General features: G+C 47.3%; 1 protein-coding gene across 2 annotated transcripts in view; it reads left to right on the forward strand.

Moving 5' to 3' along the window:
- AHCYL2 (adenosylhomocysteinase like 2) overlaps window positions 1–24,909 on the forward strand; it is a 110,719-nt gene that overhangs the window by 51,333 nt on the left and 34,477 nt on the right. The window contains exons 1-2 of one of the 2 annotated variants that reach the window (XM_075141529.1): window positions 14,495–14,700; window positions 15,596–15,980. The exons of the other annotated variant lie outside the window; for it this stretch is intronic. Coding sequence (XP_074997630.1) covers window positions 15,924–15,980 — 57 coding nt within the window. The 5' untranslated portion in view covers window positions 14,495–14,700; window positions 15,596–15,923. Of the gene's footprint in view, window positions 1–14,494; window positions 14,701–15,595; window positions 15,981–24,909 lie in introns of those variants that run through there. 2 annotated transcript variants of the gene reach the window in all.

A 24,909-nucleotide genomic window follows, 5' to 3' on the forward strand; every position in this document is an offset into this window, starting at 1 on the left:
AATAAAAACTACAAACTGGGGATGAATGGAGACTGGCTTGTCTTTGCTTATAGTATTGATAATGTGGTTTCTGCAAATATCTATTTCTGAGAGCAGCGGTTAACCCATGGCGCATCCCAGGAGGCTCGCAGGGTGCTCAGGTACTGAAGAAGTTGTATGAGGTGCAACAGGGCCAGATGCCAGGTCCTGCACTTGGGCCACAACAACCCCAGGCAACGCTGCAGGCTTGGGGAAGAGTGGCTGGAAAGTGCCCAGAGGAAAAGGACCTGGGGGTGCTGGTCGACAGCGGCTGAACATGAGCCGGCAGTGTGCCCAGGTGGCCAAGAAGGCCAACGGCATCCTGGCCTGTATCAGAACTAGTGTGGCCAGCAGGAGTAGGGAGGTGATCGTGCCCCTGTACTCGGCACTGGTGAGGCCGCACCTCGAATCCTGTGTTCAGTTCTGGGCCCCTCACTCTAAGAAGGACATGGACGTGCTGGAGCGTGTCCTGAGGAGGGCAACGAAGCTGGTGAAGGGCCTGGAGCACAAGTCTGATGGGGAGCGGCTGAGGGAACTGGGGTTGTTCAGCCTGGAGAAGGGGAGGTGAGGGGAGACCTCATCGCTCTACAACTCCCTGGAAGGAGGTTGTAGCGAGGTGGGGGTTGGTCTCTTCTCCCAGGTAACAGTGATAGGACGAGAGGAAATGGCCTCAAGTTGCGCCAAGGGAGGTTTAGGCTGGACATTAGGAGAAATTTCTTTACTGAAAGAGTGGTCAGGCCTTGGAACAGGCTGCCCAGGGAAGTGGTGGAGTCCCCAGCCCTGGAGGTATTTAAAAGACGTGTAGATGAGGCCCTTAGGGACATGGTTTAGTGGGCATGGGGGTGTTGGGTTGACGGTTGGACTCGATGATCTTAGAGGTCTTTTCCAACCTTAATGATTCTGTGATTCTGTGATTCTAAGTTCCCTTATGCTGAGAGGAGGATTTTGTTGAGGTTATTGACAAGACTCAGGAGGAACTTGATGACAAGGTGCGCTTACAGGGAGACCATTCAGACCAAACTAAAGCCAAGAAAAAAAAATCTAGTGGTTTATAAGGCAAAATTTTAAATGGGATTAACCTTCAGGGTAAGCAGTCAAGGGAATTGCCCGAGGAAGATGTGCATTAGCCAAACAGGTTTATAGACTCGGCTTAGGTGTGCTAAACGGAGGTCAGGCTCAGTGGTTCGTTGGTTTTAATACCCGTTAAATACATCAAACGGTGGTGGAGTGTAGAGTCATTGAGGCTAAATGGGTCGAGATTGTTCAAATTCAGTCCGTGTGCTTTGACCATGGGAAAGTGAAGACCTGACAGCCATCAGCTGGGGATTGCGCTCTTGGCTGACCGCTGTAATCTCCGTGTGACGAGGGGCCTTTAACGGCCTGTTAGTAAGGGTTAGTAAAGGCTCTTAAACTGGGGTGGGAGTAAAACTCGTGAGCATCTTGCCTGGAAAAAGTGCCCGTGGCTCTGCTCGAAGAAAGCACGGACCTGCAGAGGACACAGGGATACACCCTCGTCATCTGGGGTAGATTTCAGATAAGCATTTGTTTTTATTTGCCACAACCTTGAATTAAACTGTTCCTCAGTTAATGAGGCGTGTCTCTATGTAGATTTATTAGCAAAACAGCAATATTATATGAGCAAACACGTTTCTTCTCCTTACTCCAGCCGTTGCTGATCCTGCTCTTGGATCTCCTGCGGTCCAGGTGCTTTCTGCCCCGGGGAGGACGTGCGGGACGAACCGGTGCTTAGAGAAAAGCTGCATTTGTGTACGGGAATCTTTAATCTCTGATTCGAAGGCTTTTTCTTTTCCGTTTGAGACGCTGTAACTTTCTTCCCATGGGAAAGAGGAAAGTCAGGGAGAGATGGCCTGTCATTACGTATTCAAGGAGCTCTGTTTCTGATTACACCAAGGTCCACTGATTAAAGCTTTGCTCATTAACTTCATTTTCCCTAGCCGGCTGACAGCCGAGCGGCTTGTAGCGGCGTTTCCAGCTCCGGTTCGGCGCGTTGGCAGTTCCCCCAGAAGCCCTGCCGCCGTGGGTACCGCGCGTGGGAGGTGGGATTGCTCGGGGATGCTGAAAGCCGGCGGGAGTCTGCAGTCAGACAACCTTGTCAGTCTGCTGCCGTCTCGCTGCTGGCGGGGACGGGTTCCTCCGGGTGACGTTTCTGGGTGTATTGCTGATTTATTCGGCGAGGTAGGCTTCGGTTTATATCGAGCTATCGACACACGGAGACAGGAATAAATCAGACTTGCTAACCTGATAGCTCCTAGCATGCAACAGGGAGGCTTTTGCATCTCAAATGCCCAGTGCTGGATCAGGGCATGGTTTTCTTACAGCTTGGGGTCTTTTCCCAGCACTCAGATTTTGAGAGATGTTCCCCCTGCGCTTATCGACTGCGTATGTGTTCATTTTTTTTTTGTCCAAACGTGGAGCTCACCATTTCTGAATGTAATCAGCAGTTCACCTCCTCCTCGTTAGCGCTGTAGCAGTCAGGTAAGGCAGCGATATTGAGAGTGCCCAGGAGTCTTGATTTTTAATTTAATTTTATTTTTTATTTCTTAATCTTCCTTTCCCCACCACACACCAAAGCCTGAAGAAAACTTCCAGATCTCTCCCAGGTTTACGTCTCTAATTCTTGTCCAAATGATAACGATGCTGTGGCTCTGTCCACCCGAAATACAGACTGCAGAAAGCTTAAAAAGTTGTAACGGCAAGAGTTGAGGAAGCTCAGATGAGCTGTAATCTGTCCACTGCTATCAGATCACGGGGCGGGAGGACCTTTTTACACCATTAATAAGACTCTCCTGATAGAAGATATTTTAATGAGACCTAATGCAGCGGGAAAGATGCTGTAGGTTGTCCTTCCACCTATGTGGTTCTCCTTCCATGAGGGGCTACTGAGCTTCTATCTGGCTGTTACTGTGTCCTCAAAATATTGTGAGTTCTTGGCTTTTTATTCTTATTTACCACTCTCACCCACAGTCATGGTCATTTTGGCTTGACCATCCCACATAGGAGGCTTTCGAAGTAGAAACTGTCTTAGAGTTGGATTTTAAGCACAGAAAACAAGCTTAGACTAAAGCTTTCAAACTAATTTTCATTTGTGTCTCTGGCAAAATACCAGGTTTGATGTCCTGGTTTCATGAAGCCTTTCTCACGATGGGCAGAACTGGAAGTGGTCTGCATCCCTTTTAGCTTTAAAAACCTGTGTGTAACTGCAGACGTATTGATTAAATAACCATTAGGGCCATGCCAGGTTGCAGTAAACAAAGGGTAAGTTGGTCATAGGGGTGGCTCCGCTAAGCCTTTGTTTGGGTCTTAAAGGGATCCATGTTTTGACAGGTTGGCAATCAGACTTCTGTCTCCACAAGTAAACTGCAGATTGATCTCTGAAGGCCATTGAACTCTGAAAGGCAAGAGGCTGTGAAAGAAATTAGACCTACATCTAATTACTGAAGAGCCTGACTTCAAGTATAAAATAATGAGCACCGTGCTTTAAAAAGCAAAACCAAGCCTTTCTAATTTGCCTAAAACTGCTCTCAGAAGCAAGTAGGGGCATGAGAAATTACAAGGTACTGGTATTAAATGGGTATTTTTTATACACACACACACACACACACACACACTCTCTCTCTCTCTCTCTCTCTCTCTCCAATGGCTGCTGCTATATATATAATATATATAATGGCTGCTGCTAAAGGTATAATATTTTGGTTGTATCTGAAGCCTATAAAATAATCTGTCCTATAAGATAATCCCAATGCAGAGTGCGTCGCGATAGCCAGGGGTGGAGCAGATGTGAACCTTACTGCAGATTTCATCCATGTTTTTAATGGAGGAGAATTAAAGCACAAATGTTTGCGTATAACAGAGTAGGAGGCTGGTGGCAAACAAAATGATTCAGCTGACATCAGCTGGATAAAACATTAAGAGAGCAGAAATTATTTGGCATATTTTCAAAGAACTGGTCAGTCTGTCTGGGGTGGTGTACATAAAATACTTGTTTAGACTTGCAAGTGAGTGGATATAATAGGGCTTTTTTTCGTCTTTTTTTCTTTTTTTTCTTTTTTTTTTCTTTTTTTTCTTTTTTTTTTCTTTTTTTTTTTTCCTAGTAGCATTTTTCCTCTGACGGAGCAAGTTTTCGATGAGGTGGTTCATGCAGGGGGTGGGGAGGATGCGCTGTGGCTTAACCTTGTATCAAAGGAGTGCTTGGTCAGTTAAAGCAGTGGTGTTGCCTTTCTTACTCTCCTGTCCCGCTTCTCTTCTTGCCCCTTCTCCAAATTTGATTTTAACAGAAATTTATCATTCAGGGGGTTTTGGCCACTGTTAAAGTGATGTAAAATTTGCAGTCTGGACTTTTGAATGTCTGACCACTGGTCGTATTACTGAATGTAGACGAGACGGCTTAATTGCCATAAACCTGTGTAAGATTACAATGTACAGAATAGTAAAGAAGCCCAATATTTAGTGAAGATATGTATGCACACCCACATTAGAAATCAACCCCTTTGGTTCCTGCTTTCCAGTTAAAGAGCAGGGACTGTTCAGCTCCTCCAGCCAGGCTCGTCTCCTGGTTAATATTCATATCCCCGGGGAGACGGAACGACCCCGGTGGCTCTAGGTTTGACGGCCTTGCTGGGAAGGCAGGCTCTGCATTTTTAGGATTTTTTTTTCTGTAGGCACTTACTTCTCTAGGAGAGCTCTTCGTTTTGCTTCAATCCAGTCCAGGTGACTTCTCGCTCCCCAGTATTTTCCACATTGAAAATTTTATATTGAGCTAGTTTTCCTTTTCAGATTTTTTCCAATACCTGAGAAGCCTGTTGATAATACTCTGAGCACATCTATTCCCTTAGCCTATTTCCCGAGGGAGAGAAAGATGCTGTTACTTTTGTGCAGAGAGGAGATAGTCGGGTAAGCAGTGGGGGCTGTGTAGCAGGATCATACAGGTCGGTGGACCTGCACATGAATGTGAGCTCCAGTTCGGAGCTTCAGCTCCAAAAATATTTCCGTAGATGGATAAACTTAAAAATAGTTTCCAAATGCATGCCATTGACAAGGTAGTAAAGTTAAAAAGTTAATAAAACTAGAAATCTAAGCATACTGAAATAGAAATTATTCTTTATAGTACATAATCATCTTAAAATAAAAAAAAAAAAAAATCAGTGTCTTGACCTGTAGGAGTGTTCCAGTGGATCCTGTACAGGTAGAGCGAAGAATCACAGAATGGTTTGGGTTGGAAGGGACCTTAAAGACCATCTAGTCCAGCCCCCCTGCCATGGGCAGGGACATCTTGCACCAGACCAGGTTGCTCAGAGCCCCGTCCAACCTGACCTTGAACGCTTCCAGGGATGGGGCATCCTCAGCTTCTCTGGGCAACCTGTGCCAGTGCCTCACCACCCTCAGAGTGAAGAAATTCTTCTTTATATCTGATCTAAATCTACCCTCTTTCAGTTTAAAGCTGTTACCCCTCATGCTATCGCTACACTCCCTGATAAAGAGTCCTTCCCCATCTTTCCTGTAGGCCCCCTTTAAGCACTGAAAGGCCGCAATAAGGTCTGACCAGAGCCTTCTCTTCTCCAGGCTGAACAACCCCAACTCTCAGCCTTTCCTCACAGCAGAGCTGTTCCATCCCCCTGATCATCTTCGTGGCCTCCTCTGGACCCGCTCCAACAGGTCCATGTCTGTCCTGTGCTGAGGACCCCCGAGCTGGACGCAGCGCTGCAGGGGGGTCTCACCAGAGCAGAGCAGAGGGGCAGAATCCCCTCCCTGGACCTGCTGGCCACGCTGCTGGTGATGCAGCCCAGGGTAGGGTCGGCCTTCTGGCTTTCAGTTTGCTTGTGATCAAAATTAATCATTTGGCCATTTGAAGGCTGATTCGTTATGCTGTTTATTCAAAGGCTTAGGAGTTGTCTCTGCACAGAGTCCTGAGCTGTGGTTACGCATCCGTCCTCTCCGAGCCGCCTCTGCCAGCCAAGCAGCCGGTATCTGTCCTCGTGCGACGCGATGCACGCGGACGGATTGTGAAAACGCAGAGCGGTTTGCAAACGGGTGGGAGGGGATGGGATGCACCTACTGCCTGGGGGTTCCGAAGTGCCAGGCACGTACAGACTCAAATTGTTCGGTGTCTCTGTTTCCGAATGACGTTGTTGCTTTCAGAAATGTGTAAATGGCTTTTCTCTTTGGACCTCCTCGTTAATCTTTGTTCTGCTTGTGTTTGAGCCACAGCAAGCCCTTTGTCATCCATGCGCTGGAATGAAACTTGCTGTCAAAGACCGCACTGATACAAGTGCCCTTTTTTCCTCCGAGTTTAGAGCAAATTAAAAAAACCTTTTTTTTTTGTTATTTTTGGGTTTGTGATGTTGGCATTCCTGCAGGCGCAGAGCTTCCATATAGAAGGCGGCCGATTATCCCCTTTTTTGATACAGTTCCCCTCTTCCTGGTATGCAGCAGCTGTTTGTTCAGCTACAGAAGACTCTGAATTCTCAGTAAGCGGCAGGTATTGCTGCACAGGTCTTGGGAGAGGAGAGTATTCAAACCTAACTTTCGCGGTCAGATTGGGATTTTTGTACTTGCTTCCCTGGAAGAAAAATAAATGTAAAACGTGTAGTTAATTTTTTGGGGGAGGTAGACTTACACTCAACTTTTCAGTGCCAAAAACCATCCTTACCTTGGGGAAATTAAACATTTTGCTCTTTCTTGTATTTTCCGATATACCTGGGAAGGGGCAATTTTATGTGTTGTAAAATTGAAAGCAAAACAATGAGTGTCCTGTAAAACCACCGGATCTGTGCCCTTACGTGGGACCATACAGATCTGTCACCGCTTTGCTTGTGGCCTCTTGACAACCACTTCTGCCTCCTGGAAGGTCAGATCCTTGAGTCGCTGCCAGCTTGGGAATACATCAGAAGTTTTGTCTTCTCTCAAGACCGCTACTAGTCTGGAAAGTCTCCTGTTGGGTTTTTGTGCTGTAAGTAATACCGGGAGTCTTCCAGTAGAAATATGACTCATATTTGGTGCTTTTCCTGCGAGAGAGCACAAAAGCCGTCGTGGGCTTGGATCTGACCCAGGTTCATCTTCACAGAATCGTAGAATCACAGAATCATTAAGGTTGGAAAAGACCTCTAAGATCATCGAGTCCAACCGTCAACCCAACACCCCCATGCCCACTAAACCATGTCCCTAAGCGCCTCATCTACACGTCTTTTAAATACCTCCAGGGATGGGGACTCCACCACTTCCCTGGGCAGCCTGTTCCAAGGCCTGACCACTCTTTCAGTGAAGAAATTTCTCCTCACGTCCTCCCCTGGTGCAACTTGAGGCCATTTCCTCTCGTCCTATCGCTGTTACTTGGGAGAAGAGACCAACCCCCACCTCGCTACAACCTCCTTTCCGGTAGTTGTAGAGCACGATGAGGTCTCCCCTCAGCCTCCTCTTCTCCAGACTAAACAACCCCAGTTCCCTCAGCCGCTCCTCATCAGACTTGTGCTCCAGGCCCTTCACCAGCTTCGTTGTCCTTCTCAATAGGGGCAATCTTGCTCTAATAGGAAGCGTGGCTGACTTGATGAGAAATGTAGACGCAGGATGGCCTCTGCGTTCGCATGTGTTGAGTCTCATCATCTTGCTTTGAGCTTCACTTTGCCTGTTAAAGAAGCCGTTTAAAAGCTGGTGCTCCACAGCGTAACCCATGGAAGAGCCGTCCTCTCCAAGTCCAGCCCTTTCTAATTCAAACTCCAACTCATACAATCGCTTTCTTGTAATTCTTAATGGCAGAATCCTTTTTGAGTTCATAGAAACTTTCCAGCTGTTGAAGACCTTACCCCTTGCTTTTTATTTGATCGAGAGACCTCTGCACAATCAGGCTCATGGAAGTTGGTGAATATTTGTCTGCAGGCAAGGGTGTGCTAAGAAGTTGCCTCTTTCTCCTTGAAGATCCACCTGGTTTACACAATGCAGATATTTTATTCTTCAGGGAGTGCTTAGAACACATTTTAATTCTGTTAATGAGAAAATACGTTATTTAAACTGTTCCTGGCATATCTGTTACGTTTCCTGTGCTCTAAAACGGGGACACATTCAAGCTGGCTGGCCAGCATGACCACGCTGCTGGTGGCTTTTTGCCCCCAAGGGGATGGAGAGACATTCCAGGCTGTTCCTCAGGGATAGGTGCTTGTCCCTGTCTGCTCCAGCCAGCTTGTCTTGTACTCGTAGTATTAGAGAGATGATATTTTGGAATTATTTATAGCGGGGGTGATGCTGTAATTCAAGAATGGCAGGAATTCATATGGGGCTGCCTTGCCTCCTGCTTGATACCACAGCCTGCTTGAGCTGGGTCATGGTTTCGGATGCAGAACTCTGCACGTCCCTGGAGTATTTGAAGCCCTGTGGGAAAATCAGGGTTTTTTTAAAGAAGTTTCCTCTGATGATAAAATCTAGAAGCAGGATCTGTAAACAGCCTGATTTTGAAGCAGATCTGTATTCCGGCACTATTAGCTGTGCTTCTGGATACTCCTTATTTAAAAAGAAATAGAAAAAGGAGAGCATAAATTAATTTACCATTTGTTATTTAGCCTCAGCACCTTCAACACACTCATTTGACTTCTAGTGCCGAGCAGCTGACGATCTTCCCGTTCCAGAGTGCTTTGAAACCACCTTTAATCTTGAGTAAACTCATCCCCCTGGTTGCACAGACCTTTGGTGCTTTCTTCACGGATTGACCTGGAGCTCCTGCCTGAGCTGGAAGTTCAAGTCCCTACGATTTCACAGGATTGCAGAAGTTAATACCTGCTCTTGTGCTTTCCCAAAAGTGGTGACGATGAAGAACTCGCTCTGAGAAGTTTACAGTTGGAGGACGAGCGGGCAACGACCGGAGGAGAAGCAGCAAAGTAAAAAACAGATGGGTTTTCTCTGAGGAGCGCAGCGGAGGGGGCTTCAAAGGAGGCTTAGATGTGAACGGGGTGGACGTGTCCTGAACGTGCCCAGGCAGGTCGTACCGTGCGCGGGGTCTGCGGGGAACGCGGCAGAGGTGGTTGGGTAAGCTGATTGTAGAGCTCATTGTAGCAGCGTGGTGGGACGCTGCCGGGGTTGTGATCCGTGGCAGCGCTGACACAATGGCCGTCCTCTCCGGCGCAAGAGGGAGGAGGCTGCTCGCGGCTCTGCAGCGGCCCAGGCACTTGCTCAGACCTTTACGAGCAGGTTTAGGAACAGCTGTGTAGGGAGGTGACGTTAACAGATTTACTAACAAATTTTTTGCTGTTAAATAATTTGCATCTCTTGAAGCCCATGTGCAAGCTAACATCTTCTTTTCCAGACCCAAACATGATACCTAGACCATTATACTTAAATTTATACACGATACCTACACCATTATAACTAAAAGATGATACCAGGAGCTACGCCTGCCTGAAGATGGTCCTTGCTGTAAAGCCCAGCCTGTAGTTTCTGCAAGCACTTTAACTAAGCTGAGTTGATGGTTCAGGTGGTCAACAGTGTTATAAATACTGAAGAATTGGGCTGCTTGGAAGGGGAAGGGTGAAGCACAGCTGACAGAGTGGAAGAAGTTAGCAAGAAAATGAGTTCCCAGTAAGTATTGGTAATAGCTGTGCAGGGTGAAGAGCTGGCATGAGCAGATTTTGTAGATGTCACAGGAAAGAGCCTTCCAAATCTAGTTTTGCTTTTTTTTTTTCTCCATTTCCCCTATGGGGAAGAGGATCACTTGTCTATATATTTCAGAAATATCGTATCTACTAGAAAAACAAGGGAGCAGTGCTGGTTTACGCTTCCCATATCATGCAGCATCTTGTACGCTTGCCTGCGGGGCCAGGCAGTGACCTGTCTGCGTTAAAAATAAGAAGTGTCCTTCTATCTGTTGTTGTCCTGAGCTGGAACCGTTCCCCGGGCCACTGTACCCACACAGCTGCAAGGACGACTGAAAAAATGTTCAAGAAACGGCCGTTCGAGCCTTTGAAGAGCTTGGTGCCTCCCTGCTGCAAGGTGCTCGTCCGTGGTCTGAATCAGTCTGGGCTGCAGTAATATTCGTGGTAAACTTGATACGATATAAAACTGAAAAGTCCTGCAGAAATTATATAACTCCTGTAAAGACCATTCTGTTGGCTTGGCAGAAACTTTTAAAACGGGAGAATTTATAACTCGCTTGGGAAAACATCGCTTTGAAAACCCGAAGTGGAGAACAGAGGCAGCCCCGCATTAGCCGGGTGGTGCTGCGCTGGCGTCTCCCCGTTGGTTGGGTCATGCCACGATGGGGCGAAGGGCGCGATCGGGATTTAAGAGAATTTGAATTTGAGAACAATTTCAGAACAAGAAGCTGGTGGGGTTTAAGTCTGCCTGATAGCAAACACCTTGCAGGAGTGGGGAGGGCAGGGGACGTGCCCTGCTGCAGGTGTGTCCCAGGTGAGCTGTGCCTAAAGCCGTTGATGGGGACGTGCAGGTTTGTGTTAGCATCAGCTCGGGGACCCCAGGACACCACACGGGGACTCCTCCTTATCTCACCTTTTACATAGGAAAAGGCTGTTAATCTCCTGCCAATCTGCATTAATTTCCCGAGCAGCTGATCACGCTTGCAGGTTGGAAGACGTTTCTGCAAATGTCTCAACATAAATCTGGATGGTCCTCAAAGCCACTCGGTTTTCTACCATTTTTCTTCATCGGTCAAGGCTTAAACTTTGGGATTTTTTTTCCGCAGGCTCTCGCTCCCCCTCGTGTCTGCGCAGGGCTTTTGCAGCTTCTCATCTCGCATTAATTTCTCGTTACCTTGTTCTTCCGACAGCCCAGCGTGCTTTCCAGGGCCGGCTTGTTTTCATGCTTCCGCTGCAACAACTCTCAAGCAGGTCATTCAATTGTACCCAGCTTCTCCGCAGAAACGCCAAGCCACCTATTTCTGCGTATTTGAGCAATAATTGCTAATTCTTGTTCTCCGGTCAGGGCTTTAGTCCCGTTAAGCTTTCGGTGACTGAAAGCTGTATATTCACTGAGGTTTGAACCGTTGTTTTTCTCTGCTATGAAACATAGTACCAAGCAAAAGAGTGTCCTTGGTTCATCTGGCCCGGTGACCGACTCATCTCCCTGCTGAAGAAGGTTTTTAAAAGCTTTTTCTAACCGTTAGCACTTTTCCTGGAGCTGGGTACTTAGCACAGTGCCGCTTTCTGAGCAGCTCAGTGCTGGTTTGGTTTGTTTTTTTTTTATAATAAGCACTGATTTGAGTCATGGATGTTGGAAACCACCATCCACAGGCAGCTAACGTTGGGTAGCATCAGGCAGATTTTGTTCCAATGTGTTTTCATTGTGTCTTCACCTCTCGCATGAAGGGATCGTGTTAGAGAAGGAGAAACAAATCCTTACTTATTCTGAGCTAAAGCTTCATTTCATCTAAAACTTAAAAATAACTTAAGTGGTGGCAGGCAAGAATACATTACCCACTTTTTCTACGTTTCTTTTGCTAAAATAAGGTTGTAGGGCCCAGCATGAGAAGTGATGGAACACAGACTTGTTCTTTGCAGACAAATGTGGTGTTGAAATCCCTGATCCAAGATATTGTCCAAAACTTAAAAGGTTTGCGTTGCATGCATTTTCAAGGAAAAATGCAACATCTGGGTGTTTAATATATATGAACCTTTTGTTAGTAAGCAGAGTTGGATCAAACTTCACAGGATGGTTGAGGTTGGAAGCGATCTCAAGGGGATCATCAAGTCCAGCCCACTGTGCTCAAGCAGGGCCACCTAGAGCAGGTTGGCCAGGACCGCGTCCAGTCGGGTGTTGGATATCTCCAAGGATGGAGCCTCCACAACTTCTCTGGGCAGCCTGTGCCAGTGCACGACCTCCCTCCCCGTAAAAGAAAGGGATTTTGTGATTAAAAAGAGTTTCTTGTATTTCAGTTTGTGCAAAAAATTTCTTCACCAAAAGGGCTGTCAAGCCTTGGAACAGGCTGCCCAGGGAAGTGGTGGAGTCACCATCCCTGGAGGTATTCAAAAGACGTGTAGATGTGGTGCTTAGGGACATGGTTTAGTGGTGGACTTGGCAGCGCTAGGTTAACTGTTGGACTTGATGAGCTTAAGTCTTTTCCAACCTAGATGTTTCTATGATTCTGTGATGCCTCATTTCCGTTCAGTGGTCACCACCGAGAAGAGCCCGGCTTCCGTCAGGTGTTTGTACACACTGGCAGGTCCCCCTGAGCCGTCTCTTCTGCAGGCTGAGCAGTCCCAGCTCTTGGCCTCTCCTCGTGTGACCGATGCTCCACTCTCTTAACCATCACCATGGTCCTGCGCTGGGCTCACTCCAGTATGCCCCTGTCTCTCTTGCCCTGGGAAGCCCAGCACTGGACCCAGCACACCAGTGATGGGCAGAGGGGCAGGACCACCTTCCTCTCCTGCTGGCAACACTCTGCCCAACACAGCCCAGAGCACTGGTGGCCACCTTTGCCTCGAGGGCACATTGCCACCCATGGTCAGCGTGGTGTCCACAGGACCCCCAGGACCTTCTCTGAAGAGCTCCTCTCCAGGATGTACTGGTGTATGGGGTTATCCCTCCCCAGGAGCAGGAGTTGGCATTTCCCTTGGCTGAACTTCATGAGCGTCCTCTCTGCACGTTTCTCCAGGCTGTCCAGGTGGATCAGCCTCTCCTCCCACTTGTCACCTCCTAGCTTGGTGAGGGTGCGCTCTGCCCTGTCGCCCAGCTCATCAATGAAGATGAGCAACAGCCCTGGCCCCAGTATGGACCCCAGGGCGCGCTGCTGGTGACTGGCCTCCAGCCGGACTTCGTGCCACCCAGTCACAACCTTCTGGGCCAGTTCAACCAGTTTTTAGTCCACCTCGCTGCCCACTTACCTAACGTCTATGCAAGGCTTGCCACGTATGCAACAACTTCTCAATATTGGCTGCCTTTACAATTCCTTTACCAATCAGTGCTGCTGCTAATTTGTTGACAGGCACGGTTAATTGTCAGTGTTCCTTAAGTATTTTGAAGGCTAAAAGATGTGTTTGAGCAATAACTGGGAGCGTTGCCGTGGTCTGGGGTGTCAGTAAGTCAGCAGATGTCAGGGCTTACGCCGAAGATGCGGGTAGTCAACGAGACTGAGCTTCTGCTGTGTCTTGCACCTGGGGACCCTGAAACCGCGAATCCTGAGCGGTTCTTACGTTAGTTTGGACAACGTGGCTCAAACAGAATAAACTGTTTGTCCCTTGGGTCTACAGCAGCCAGGCTGCATTTTTTTTTTTGTGGCCTACTGTGCCGGTGCAGTATTTTTGGCAAGGTTTTGTGTTGCCTGTCCTTTTTAAGCCAGATTCTGTGCATAGATGGTTCGTTCTGTCTTTCAAATGACCCAAACCCCCTGCCTTTAACAGCAAAACTGAAGCTGGCTCACCTACGACACCAGCAATGTATGAGATGGTTTTGAGGTTAATTTTACAGCAATATGAGCCCCCGTTTATTATAGAGTCATAGAACAGTTTGGGTTGGAAGGGACCTTTCAAGGTCATCTAGTCCAACCCCCCTGCCATGAGCAACCAGATCAGGTTGCTCAGAGCCCCGTCCAACCTGATCTGAATGTTCCCAGGGATGGGGCATCTACCACCTCTCTGGGCAACCTGTGCCAGGGTTTCACCACCCTCATCGTAAAAGACTTCTTCCTTATATCTAGTCTGAATCTACCCTCTTGAAGTTTAAAACCATTCCCCCTTGTCCTGTTGCTACAGGGAGCATCTGAGATGAGGCTGCCCGTGACTGTGTGGCAAAGCAGGCTCTGAAGATCACTGGTGGCAGCAGCTGTTTTAAGGAACGACCTCACTATAAGAGTAGGTGAACGGCATCCGATGGTGAACCTTAAAAAGAGGTTGAGGAAGGCATAATTATTGTATGGGTGCAGGTACGGAGTTTGCTTTCAAGCCACGAAGGTAGTGGAGCAACCTGGGAGATGTTTTGTGCTGGGGCAGGGATGCCCAGCGTGCAGGGACAGCTACTGCTCTGGGAAACACTTTACCTGCTATACGGGAATATACGTGCTGTGCAAAACCCATACCTCTGGTGCCCGGTGGTGTGTTGGGTCTGGTGGGAAGGTCTAAGATGTCTGCCCGGTGAGGGACCGCTGTGCGCTGCCGTCTCTCCTGCAGCAGGAGGGGACGTTACCAGCCTCCGCAGCTGGCTGAATTGCTGCTCAGGGGAGTGCCTAGATAAAGAGTTTTTTTCTGGCTCAAAGTTAAGCTTAATGTTGCTTGGAGATGGGAATATAATGGCCTGAAGGCTTGAAGGCAGCACTGAACAGAAGCTTCTTTCAATCTGGAAGGGTGCGCTTGCCAACAGTGTGAAAATATCGCCCAAAAAAATAACAAACTTTTCCCGGTTTCTGCTAATCGACTTAGGTGGTGATGCAGACAAAATATATCTACTCGACTTGGGTTGTGCGTGGTGTTTGCCCAGAAGGTTTGAGTTACGCCTCTTCGACTTGTTTTCACCTGTAGCCCCTGCCACCCTGTCTTAGCCAGAAACAGCAAACTCCAAAATTTCCAGCATTTAAATTGTTCGCCTGACGAGAGAGCAGAGCAAGGAAGGGAACCCGGGAACTTCTTCTGTCCATCCAGGTGTGCTGGCAGCCCATCGGGATGTGTCTACTGGTGGCTCACAAGCCAAGTTGCTTGCCCGGCTGCCAGGATAGGAAGAAGTCGGTGAAAGGAGGTTTGTGTCAACTGTTGCCCCAAATAAAATGCTTTTTTTGAAGAAAACTAAAACAAGGGGGTGTTTGTGTGGGCTGATGAGCTGCAGGACCTTTCCGGCAGAGAAGGGGGATTTCCGTGAGCATCCCCAGCGAGGTGCTGCCAGCCCCACCTTCGCTTTGCCCTGTTCGCTTTGCGGGTGGAAACGTACTGACAAAATACCAAAGCGGGCTCAGAAAACGGTCACAGGTGGCTCATTAATTCCTGAGGGTGGAATCCTTCGTTATTTTGAGTGAACCAGGGAGGTTTCAGTTAAGTTGAAACCTCAACTCAAGTCTTCAGCACTGCAAAGTGGCAAAATTTTGTTTGTATCCCAGTCCGGGCTGTTGTGGAGCCGCCAGCCGCAGAAACCTGCCTTTGCAGGAGCAGGAGATCCTTTTGCAATCGCTCTGTCTGCAAAATCTTCATTTCTGTCCTCTTCTCCTTCTGCAGAGCAAGGGCTGAGCGTGCTCAGCAGAGGGAGCTGCAGCCCCGCCAGCCTGCTCCATCCCTGCTTTTCCCTGAGATGGGGCTAAATGCAAATAATTCTAAAATATTTACCTGGTTCTGCGCACGGCCACGGGATTATGAAGTTCATTTCTAAGTATATTGAGTTAGAAGCTGAAAGCCGTTCAGCGTTAGCGGCATGTTGTTTTGTTTGGAGTTGCGTGAACTTTTGACGGTGCCAAGTATAGTCCTCGTTGCAGGAGACTATAGCTCTAAATATAGGTGTGCCTCTTTGACCTTGCTGTTGTATCGATCAGGGTATCGGCGTTTTGGTGACGCAGGGCTAGGGGCATAGGCAGGCGATGGACGGACATCTCCTCCACGCCGTGACGAGGTTGCTCTCGTTTGTTTTCGGCTCAAACGTCGAACAGAGCCGGGGTCGGCGTGAAATCACGGCTGCAAAAATGGGCTGGATCTGAGCGCTTCTCCCGGCGCGGGATTTTGAACAGAAATGAGGAACCGCGCTGCCCGTCTCACCCCTGAACGCTTGGCTAACGAGGCTGGTTCGTAACGAAGACCTCAGCTGGGAGAAGATCCGGCCACTGAAGCCCCCGGTGAGCAGCTCAAGGCGGGGGGGCCTGGCTGCTGGGCTGGTGCGTCCCGCTGCGTCCCGCTGCGTCCCGCTGCGTCCCGCTGCATCCCGCTGCGTCCCGCTGCGTCCCTTCTGCCAAACAAATGTGAGCGTGGAGGGCTTCACCTATGGAGAAGTGGGACAGCAATGCCAGCGCCTCTGCTTTCCACATCCCCGACTGGATGGTGAGTTATTTAGCTTATTATTTTAATCAGCACCTAACCAGCAGATTGCCGCTTAATTTCTGGAGAGATCTTCAGATCTCGCTGCTCCACGTTGGGATACGATGGCGTTTAGCTGGAACGAGGGTCGTTAAAGCCCGATATTAACGAGGACTGTTAGACATTCTCCCCTGCCAGGGCAGCATCGTTCTTCGCCTAATTGAAAATGGTCGAGCGACGGAGGGAATGGTCCCCCGTGGGCCACCCTGTCTTGCAGATGTGTTGTATTAACTAATTTTTATAGCAGTTTGAGACCAGCGGGGAGGAGGAGTGAGAGAAACTGCAGTGTCTTCCAGGAGACTTGGAATTTCATCAGGAGCAGCACAGCAGATACTTTAATTTTCAGCCACTTTAATTTTTATCATCAATTTGGATTCTGTTGTTGGAATAAAACCTCTAAAACTTAAGACACCCTTCAGGGCATCGTGTGCTGCTCAGCTTCATTTTGGTGGTTAAAGAGGTTAGAATAGATACCAGCAAATACTAAAATACACTTTTCTCTGCTTTGCTTCTCTGGTGGAAAGAATTCCCAAAGCAGCTGAAAATATAATGACATTGCTCCAAAAAGCAGGCAGCGCTTGGAAGACAGAAGGTTGCGTGTCTGGAGGTTGGCTTCACGTGTCCCCCGAGGGTCTGTGCGCTGGCTTGTGGTCCAGAAATGTTCGTGATACTTCAGGAGCACTGAAATCCTGTATCAATTTTTCTTACATCTTCCTAGGTTTCTGCTCATGTCTTCCATTTCTGTTTTTGAAGTCATCCCTCTTGGTAGTTCTTCTAAAAATACTTAGACCACTATAATAAAAAGTTGGTATTCTTCAACTCCTAGAAATCTTTATCTACAAATAGAGTCTGTGCATGGTGATTTGAGTCAAACTTCATTATTCCCCTTTACTATCCAACTTTATGTAGCCCCACTATCGCTTTCTTAAGCTTTTTGGATTTTATTCTTGTAAAATTACAGTTCTGCTTCTCACTCATTGTTTTTAGACTGCAATTTTTTCAGCTTTCACCCAAGTTATGTCGTATTTATATCAACAGTGAGGAAATTAATTCTGCATTTAAGGGTTAGCAGTGATAAACTTTGCATAATACGCAACTTTATTCATTGTTTCAAATGTGGATTTTTTTGTACTAATTGTAGAAGTGTGGACTTCTGCTTAAAAACAAGCAACAAACCTCTCCCTACGGATCTATCCCCCTCTGTAATTTTCTCCTTTATGAATTCGGTGCCGCTGGGATCGGGACCAGATGACAGAAACTTTATTTAAATAAAGCTTTTTTTCTTATGGCCGTAGCAATTTCCTTTTGCAGCATGGATGTGTGATTTTATAGATGGTTTAAAGCTGCTGTGGCATCAAACTCCATCTGCAAAGGGCTTAGGGTTATGTCCTCTAGCAATGTTTTTAATCAGGATTTTAACTTGACTGATTTGCATTTTATGTGGTTTCTCAGGACAACGGGGGAGTGAACAGCCACATTTCAAGAAATAATTAGCCTAAGCTTTAAAATGCTCATTATCTTTAAGGTCATTATTTCAAACAGTCTTTTATGTCTCAACGTTCTTGCCAAGGTCCTACATTTACTACAGTACACCTCTTATTATTAACCAAATAACCAAATATTGAAAAAATGTATTATCAGTGAATAATAATAATCCTTTCTGCATTGCTTCTCCGAAGAGCAGGTTAAAATACAAGTTCTCCCATATTCTGAGACTGGTGGTTGGGAGGAGATCTGCAGCAGGTCGGTTTTGGTTTTGCAGAACGGCATCTGAGCTGTGATAGAAATTTGGCGTTTTGCAGACCTGAGCGGCAGCACGAGCTGAAGTCATTTAATCTGCTGCTGCGAGCCAAATTAGGGGTAAATTGGGTAAAAACCTCAATTTTTCAAGTAATCTACAACTTGGATTTAATATTGACACTGAACACCTTTGTACCCACGGTAGCCAGGGAAAAACTTCTGTGTGCAGTTGCGGGACATGAATTTCTCATCCCTACGAGGATGGGATCAAAAGAAGGGGAAATTCTGAATTTTCAGAGTTTTCTGAAATTCTGCAGCCAGTGGGTGCATGAGGCAGAAATGCTGTTTTGGCTTGGTGTCTTATTTCAGCGATTTCAGGTTGTATAATTGAGTGATGGTTTAGATAATCTCTAATTGCATAGTCCTTAATAGCAATCTGTAGAGAATTAACAGGAGAGGCTTTCACTGTAACGGTCGACAGTTTTTCTAGGGAACCTCGTGCTCCTGGGTTGTGTCGTAGCGTCAAGGATTCTGTGATTCTACGATCAAGCGTTTGAAGGAGCTGTAAGACCTCGTGGGATGCTGGCTGAGTGTAAATGCACTTCTGCTAGAGGTGATGGGCTGGCTCGTGGTGGCTCAGCAGGTGTTTTCCACCTCTGACTTCTGAGATCCTACATTTTTTAAATTACAAAGCACAAGTTACCCCTTGGTTGCAAGTTGAAGCGATATGGAAAGAACCGTTTCCTCTTTTGCCTGCCTTGTCATGGGACCGTGACCGACAGAGCGGGGGTGGACCAAGGGATCTGTTTTACAGCTGGGGGAGAAGGTTTCTCTCTTCCTTGGCCTTCGCATTGTCCCCACTGGAGCTGCCTGGTTTAGGTGTTTGCTATTTTCTTTTTTTAAAGATTTCTCCTTCCTGTTCCCACCCGTTACCGCAGCAGGGATGGCCGCGCTCGTTCTTGTCTGCATCGGATGTAGGTGCTGCTGTTTGCTACCATGGGAGGTCAATAAGCGCTAAGATGTTGGCAGAGCTTCTTTTATTTTATCTCCAGGTTTTCCACCTGCAGCTTTACTGCTGTGGGCCGTAGAGGATTATTTTTTTAAAAAGAGGTGAACTAAGAGTGGGTCTCGGCCACTAGAGTGAGAGCAATGGCTTGATAGACGTGGGCCATGATTCAGTCCTCATTAGCAATCGTCTTGGAGGTCTGAAGACCGAAATCAGTCCTAGTAAAATATAACAAATTGAGGTGTTTGGGGCTGTGGTCTGATGTGCACACTGTACACAACCTCAGCCCAATGCTGAACGTGAGTTAGAAATACACGGGGCTGAGAGTTGGCAGAGCATGGCGGATCCACCGCTGGTCTTCAAGAATCATCGGCTTGAATTTCTAACGCGCTTGGAAACCGCTTTGACCCAGGTAGGTGACTCTTCATTCCCATCCTCTCCGTCCCAAGTCCTGTGGGTCAAATCGGCCTTAACCTGCACGTTCTCAAGCTGTTTTTTCAGAAGGAAGGTGCCAAAGGGTTAAACGTGTGTGTTAATCCCGGAGTCGGTCTCTGTGTGACCTTTTGGCTGGAGAACTGGAATCTTAAACACTTTGAGCTCCAGTTAAAGTTTTGGCTCAGTGAGCAGCATTGTCAGGATTACATATTAATTTAAGGCATGCGAAACTATGGAATAAATGGGTTTGGACGGTCCCTCTCGTGAAGCGGTGTGGTCCGGGCTCAGGAGGTGGATTAGGAGAACAGAAGCTGCCTGAAGCGTCGAGGCGGAGGGTTGCAGATCATTTCAAGCACGGAGTGAGCTCACATCGTGGTGGGGGGGAAGGAGGGCATCACTGACACCGCGGAAGGGGAGCAGGTCTCTTCTCAGGTGCCTTTCAGGGGCCAACACCTGGTGTCCACATGCACATCTCCGCTTTCACGGGGGAAAGTGGAGCAGGAGATGAAGTATCTGGCTTGGCAGGTCAAGCGCTGGAGGAAACCAGCTTTTCCTTCATGAATAGGGATGAGAGGGCAGGAGGAGGAGGTTTGGTCTGGGAGCTGCGAGCCCTGGGCTCTGGTGGAACGTCAGAATAGTCGTGTCGGTCCTCTCCGTTCTAGTCACAGCTGCAAAATTATTTCTCTTGCAATCTTTACCCTTCTTTATTTAAAAAAAAAGAGTAAATTAATTCTATCACTTGGTGTCATAGACAGATGAGAAGTTTTTCCACTGGGAAAAGACTTTCCAGGCAGTTTGTCACATGAATAACCAAGTCGTGGCAGCTCTTGAAGACCACAAACGTGACCTGCTGTTTCATACGTGAATAGATGGATTTTAATTAGCTCCATAGCTTCCTTTTTATTTCCCGAGTTTGTTGCAGGTGGATTTGCAAGCTGTTAGCAATGCCGGAGAGCTTGTGCGACTTAGTCACACAGAAAACTGCTGTTTTCTCCCTTTGTTCCTTTAAAAAAAGATAAATAACCACGGCTAAGAATAAATTTAAGACGCTAGCACTACAAAAACGCTGCGCCCACAAAATTTCAAAGTTCAGAGACTTTAGAAGGGTGGTTCCTCTTGCACATTGCACAAGCGGTGGGGGATTTTATAGCTGTTGCAGTATTTTAAGGTTTCATTTAGCAATTTTTAAAAAGAGTAGAAAATGTTACAAGCCCACGGCATGGCTAAACTAACGCAGAGGGAGGCTGCAGTAAGGTTGGTCTCCAACCGTGATTAAAAAGCAGATGTTAATCATGCATGGTTTATTAAATTATAGCGATAACTCAGATTTTACTAGCATTGAATATGGTTCTCCCTGTTTTTATTTGAAGATTGAGCCAGATTACGACTGACATAGGACTTGCAGAAGATACCTGAGCTGTGGACTGGAGGGGCAGGAAAGAACTTTATTTTTAGCACTTTTATAGAATAGAGGTTCTTAATTTTAGTGTCTTAGACTCAGTCTTTACTGAAAAAAAAGGCTTTTTTTTTTGCCCCACTCCCCCACCCCCAGAAAAGCTATTTGATTTAAGTATCTTGATGTGATAACTTACTAGAACAAATAGTTTGTGCTTTGGTGGTGTAAGCTTCATGCCCCCCTTTCCAGGCTTTTCTTAGCTCACACTGAGCTAAAGTAGCGTCTCCCTTAGGATTTCGCGTGAAAAGGATCATCAATAATGTTCAAAATTAAAAACTGACTTTGAAAACACAACTTTAGCTTTAGTATCAGTTGAGGCAAATGGTGCTAATCCCAGTCTCATATTTCCTGACATATTTCCATATTGGAAATAATCCATATTTCCATTTTCCAATTACTCTACAGATTCATTAAAATCGGGGATTCTGTTTTTTCCCCTTCACAAAGCAGACATAAGTTTCATATAGCCCAGGTTTCATATAGCCCAGGTTTCATATAGCCCAGGTTTCATATAGCCCAGGAATATTTACTCTTTTAGTGGATTCCTTGAAGTCTGCGATGGAGATGTAAAATGCCGTGGCGGCTCATGCGTGTCCGCAGAAGCGCTTTGGAGCCCTTGCAAGCAGTGTTTCCCCAGCAGCATTTCCCCATCGTGCTGTACCATCCACTGGACAACAGTGACAACTACTGAGGAGCGATATTGTATCAGATCAGTGGTAAATTATTTCTAAAGCATGTTTATATAATACTACATGGAGTTGGGGGGAGCTTTTTTTTCGTATTTAGTTAGAATTGGTGTTGAGGTTAACCGGCAATGCCCCATCGCTTCCCAACTCCCTCTTCTTTGGAAGCAGATGTTGAGGTTCTCTATGGGAATTGTCTTGGGTACATTGTCAGGGACAAAACTCTTTGGATAACAGCTTCAACCACTAAATAAAAATTTTAAAAAAATTGCCCTGCATCGGGTCTGCTCCATCGCTGGTAGCAAAGCATCGCGCTCCCCAAACCCTGCCGCTGCACGAGCGTCCCTCTGGGGTTGCCCGCAGCCCTTCCCCTGCTGCAGTAGGTACCTGTCAGGTGGGAAGAGACTAGATATAAGGAAGAAATTCTTCACTATGAGGGTGGTGAGGCACTGGAACAAGTTGGCCAGAGAGCTGGTGGATGCCCCATCACTGGGAACATTCCAGGTCAGGTTGGACGGGGCTCTGAGCAACCTGGTCTGGTGGAAGATGTCCCTGCCCACGGCAGGGGGGTTGGACTAGGTGACCTTTAAAGGTCCCTTCTCACCCAAACCATTCTAGGATTTGATGATTCTAAGAGGAACGGTCCGACGCAGGAATAGCGGGATGGGTGTCGGAGTCTGGACCCTTCCAAGGACGGACTCTCTGCACTTGCTGCCGTGGGGGACGGAGCGGGGACCGGCATAATTAAAAACCACTTTGCCATCTAACAAATGCCTTCGTTGTTTTAGTTGCTCATTAGTTAATTTTCTTCTAATGAGGCTCTGTTAACGTAATCATCTGACATTGGGGAAAAAGAAAGTGGGGGGGAGAACCCAAGTTAAAAAGAGCCTAATTAGCAAGTTAATTATAGCGAGCAGGGAAATGTTCTGGTTATATAAATAAGCTATTGTTATGCACACACAAGCCAGGCCACGTTAAAAACTGCCGCTAACTGTCTGGAGGTCAAGCAAACGCTGTAATTCATCATAAAACAGAAGTAGGGCTTGTTCAGCGGGACGCCTCATTAAGTCTTGGGGTCCTTTCCTGCCAAAAAAAAAGGGAGTCTGAAAATCCGAGCGGTTCCCCTTCCCTCCCTCCCTCCCTCCCTCCCTCTCCCTCCACCCCGCGGCTGAAACCAGAGCGGGCAGGATCGGGATCGGCGGGGCTGGGAGGTATAAATGGGGGGGCAGCCCCTGCCCCGGCGGGAGACGGTGCGGAGGGGCTGTCGGTGATGCCGTCATGCCGAACAAGAAGAAATACAACGTGAACGGAGATTCGGGGATTAAAGCCCAGGTGAGGGCAGTTTTTAGTACCGTAATATCATTTTTCTATTTAAAAGTACATTCGTTTCTCTCTACCCCCTATTTTTTTCCTCCTTTCCTTGCTGTTCCCCCCAGTCACTTATTTCTGGAGCTGACTGCACCCCCTGCTTAGAGAAAACCCCGGTCTCCGGAGGACTTCTCTTCATTTTCTCCTGGGAGCAGGAGGTTTGAAACGATGAAGCGTTGAGCCGAACACGTTGCTCTGGGGTTGTTATTTGGAGCACCGTGACGGAGGAGTCGATGGGTTTGCGAGCAGGGAGATTGCCCAGGAAAACCTCGGCCGGCGAGACTTTTTTTGCTTGGTGAAGTAGCGTAGAGCAGCTCTTCGTGGTGGAAACCCCAGGTCGAAGTGAGACTTGGCTCATTTGAAATGTAATGAGCACGCACCTGCATTTAGAAGTCGTTAACCCCTTGTACCTCTGGAGGTGAGGTTTTTCAGCTTGAATTGTTTTTTTCCTGCTGGAGGTTGAAATCAGCGGCGTTCGTGTAACTGCAGAGCGGGTTGGACTCCTAAATCCGAGCAGCTGCAGCTCTCAAAGGCTTCACGATCTCTCCTTTGAGCTTGAGCCTGTGCAAAGTTGGCTGTTACCTTCAGAGGTGTTTTGGTTTGAGCTGAACGAGTTCAACCTGAACCAAATCACCGTTCTCATCCCAGTCTCGAATGCTCCCATCTTTCCAGCCGGGCTGGAACGCGGGGTGCTGGGCCATCGGTCGCCTTGTGCCGTTCGGTAGGGATTTAAACCAGAGTTTTGGTCTGGGTAAGCCAGGTCTGGTTTTCTCCTTCTGGCTGGATTGAGTGCGTGTTGCTGAAAATCTCAACTCTAAAATGAAGATGTGTTGTGGAGACTGGCTTAAGGGTATATTCCTGCCGGCACTTTGTACCCTTCACACGTCCATGCGATACAAAATTTAGCGCTGGGTGAAGGTGATGTCTCAAATAAATCAAATTCCAGCATCCGTTCCTGCCCGCTCTCTCTGTTGTTGGAAGGATAAAGTCAAGAGACGTTGGTGAAGGGTCAATGCCAGCTAAAAGCAGACCTGAGCCTTGACCTGGCAGACACCCCTTTCTGACGTTCTCCTCTTCTGGTGCCTCCTTCCACCTCTTGCCAGTCAGTGCTGTGCTCAGCTAAAGCTAAACCCAGCTTGTGGCAGCGTTTAAAGGGTTTAAACCCTTGAAGGGGTTTAGGGCAGGCTTTATTACAAAGTCTAGTTCTAGTTCTGCCTCATTTGGTTCATGGCTTATTTTGCTTTTCGGCATGTTCTTGCCTATCGATATTGCATGTGGAGCTACTTCAAGAGCTCTGAATGCAATTATCAATATTACCACGTCACTTGAAATAGTTGCCTTGAATGTCCTCGGAGAGATGATGTGGGAAAGGAAAATGTTAACTATACTACGAATTCTTCACCCTTTGTTAGACTTCCAGCGTATCTCACTTTGCCGAGAGCATCGTTTCGCACAAATAACCTGATGCTTTGATGAAGCTGCTCAGCTGTCGAGGGATTTGTTTCAAATAAAAAAAAAATTATTTCGGGCCAACAGCTTCTTAGAAAAGGAATAAAAAAAATGGTGTGTGTGCAAAGACCCCGTCCCACCGGGATCAGAGGTGTTAATCCGCAACGCAGCTCTTAACTGTAATATGAGTTTGACGTGGTTTTTTCCTCCCCTGTGTGTTTCCTGATCCGGTGTCGTTCTGTTGTTTGGTTTAGGATTAGCAGAAAAAACCAAGAGCTTCCAGGTGCTGCTGCAAATCCTCTCCCAGGTCCTTTCCCCCCTCCCCAGCAGCTTGGGCTGGCTGTGCCCAGGCCAGCTCAGACTCGGCTTCACGGGGGACCCTGAATTAGCTGCCCATCACCTTTTTCCTTCACTTACTGGCCCAAAAAGCCGGGTACCAGCTCCGTAGCATCACCAGCCGTCTCAAGTGCAATGTCAAGTGCTGCTACTTAAACCACTGAGCTTGAATTTGAGTTCCCAGAACGGGCTCAAATTCTTTACGGTTAGGTGACTTCTTTAAACAAAACTACTCAAAATACCCCAAGGGGTTAGTTAATAGACTTAATTAATGGCTTTCAGTATTTGGGAGAAGTAAATATTTAACCCCGTTACACCAGATGGAGTCAGTTTATGCCCGTAGCAAAGTCCAAGGAAATTTGCAGTTGGAAGTCGTGTTTCCAATTTCCCTGAGATTTAGCGCGGATCGTGAACGTGGTG

This window comes from Calonectris borealis, chromosome 1, assembly GCF_964195595.1.
Source record: "Calonectris borealis chromosome 1, bCalBor7.hap1.2, whole genome shotgun sequence".
Taxonomy (NCBI): domain Eukaryota; kingdom Metazoa; phylum Chordata; class Aves; order Procellariiformes; family Procellariidae; genus Calonectris; species Calonectris borealis.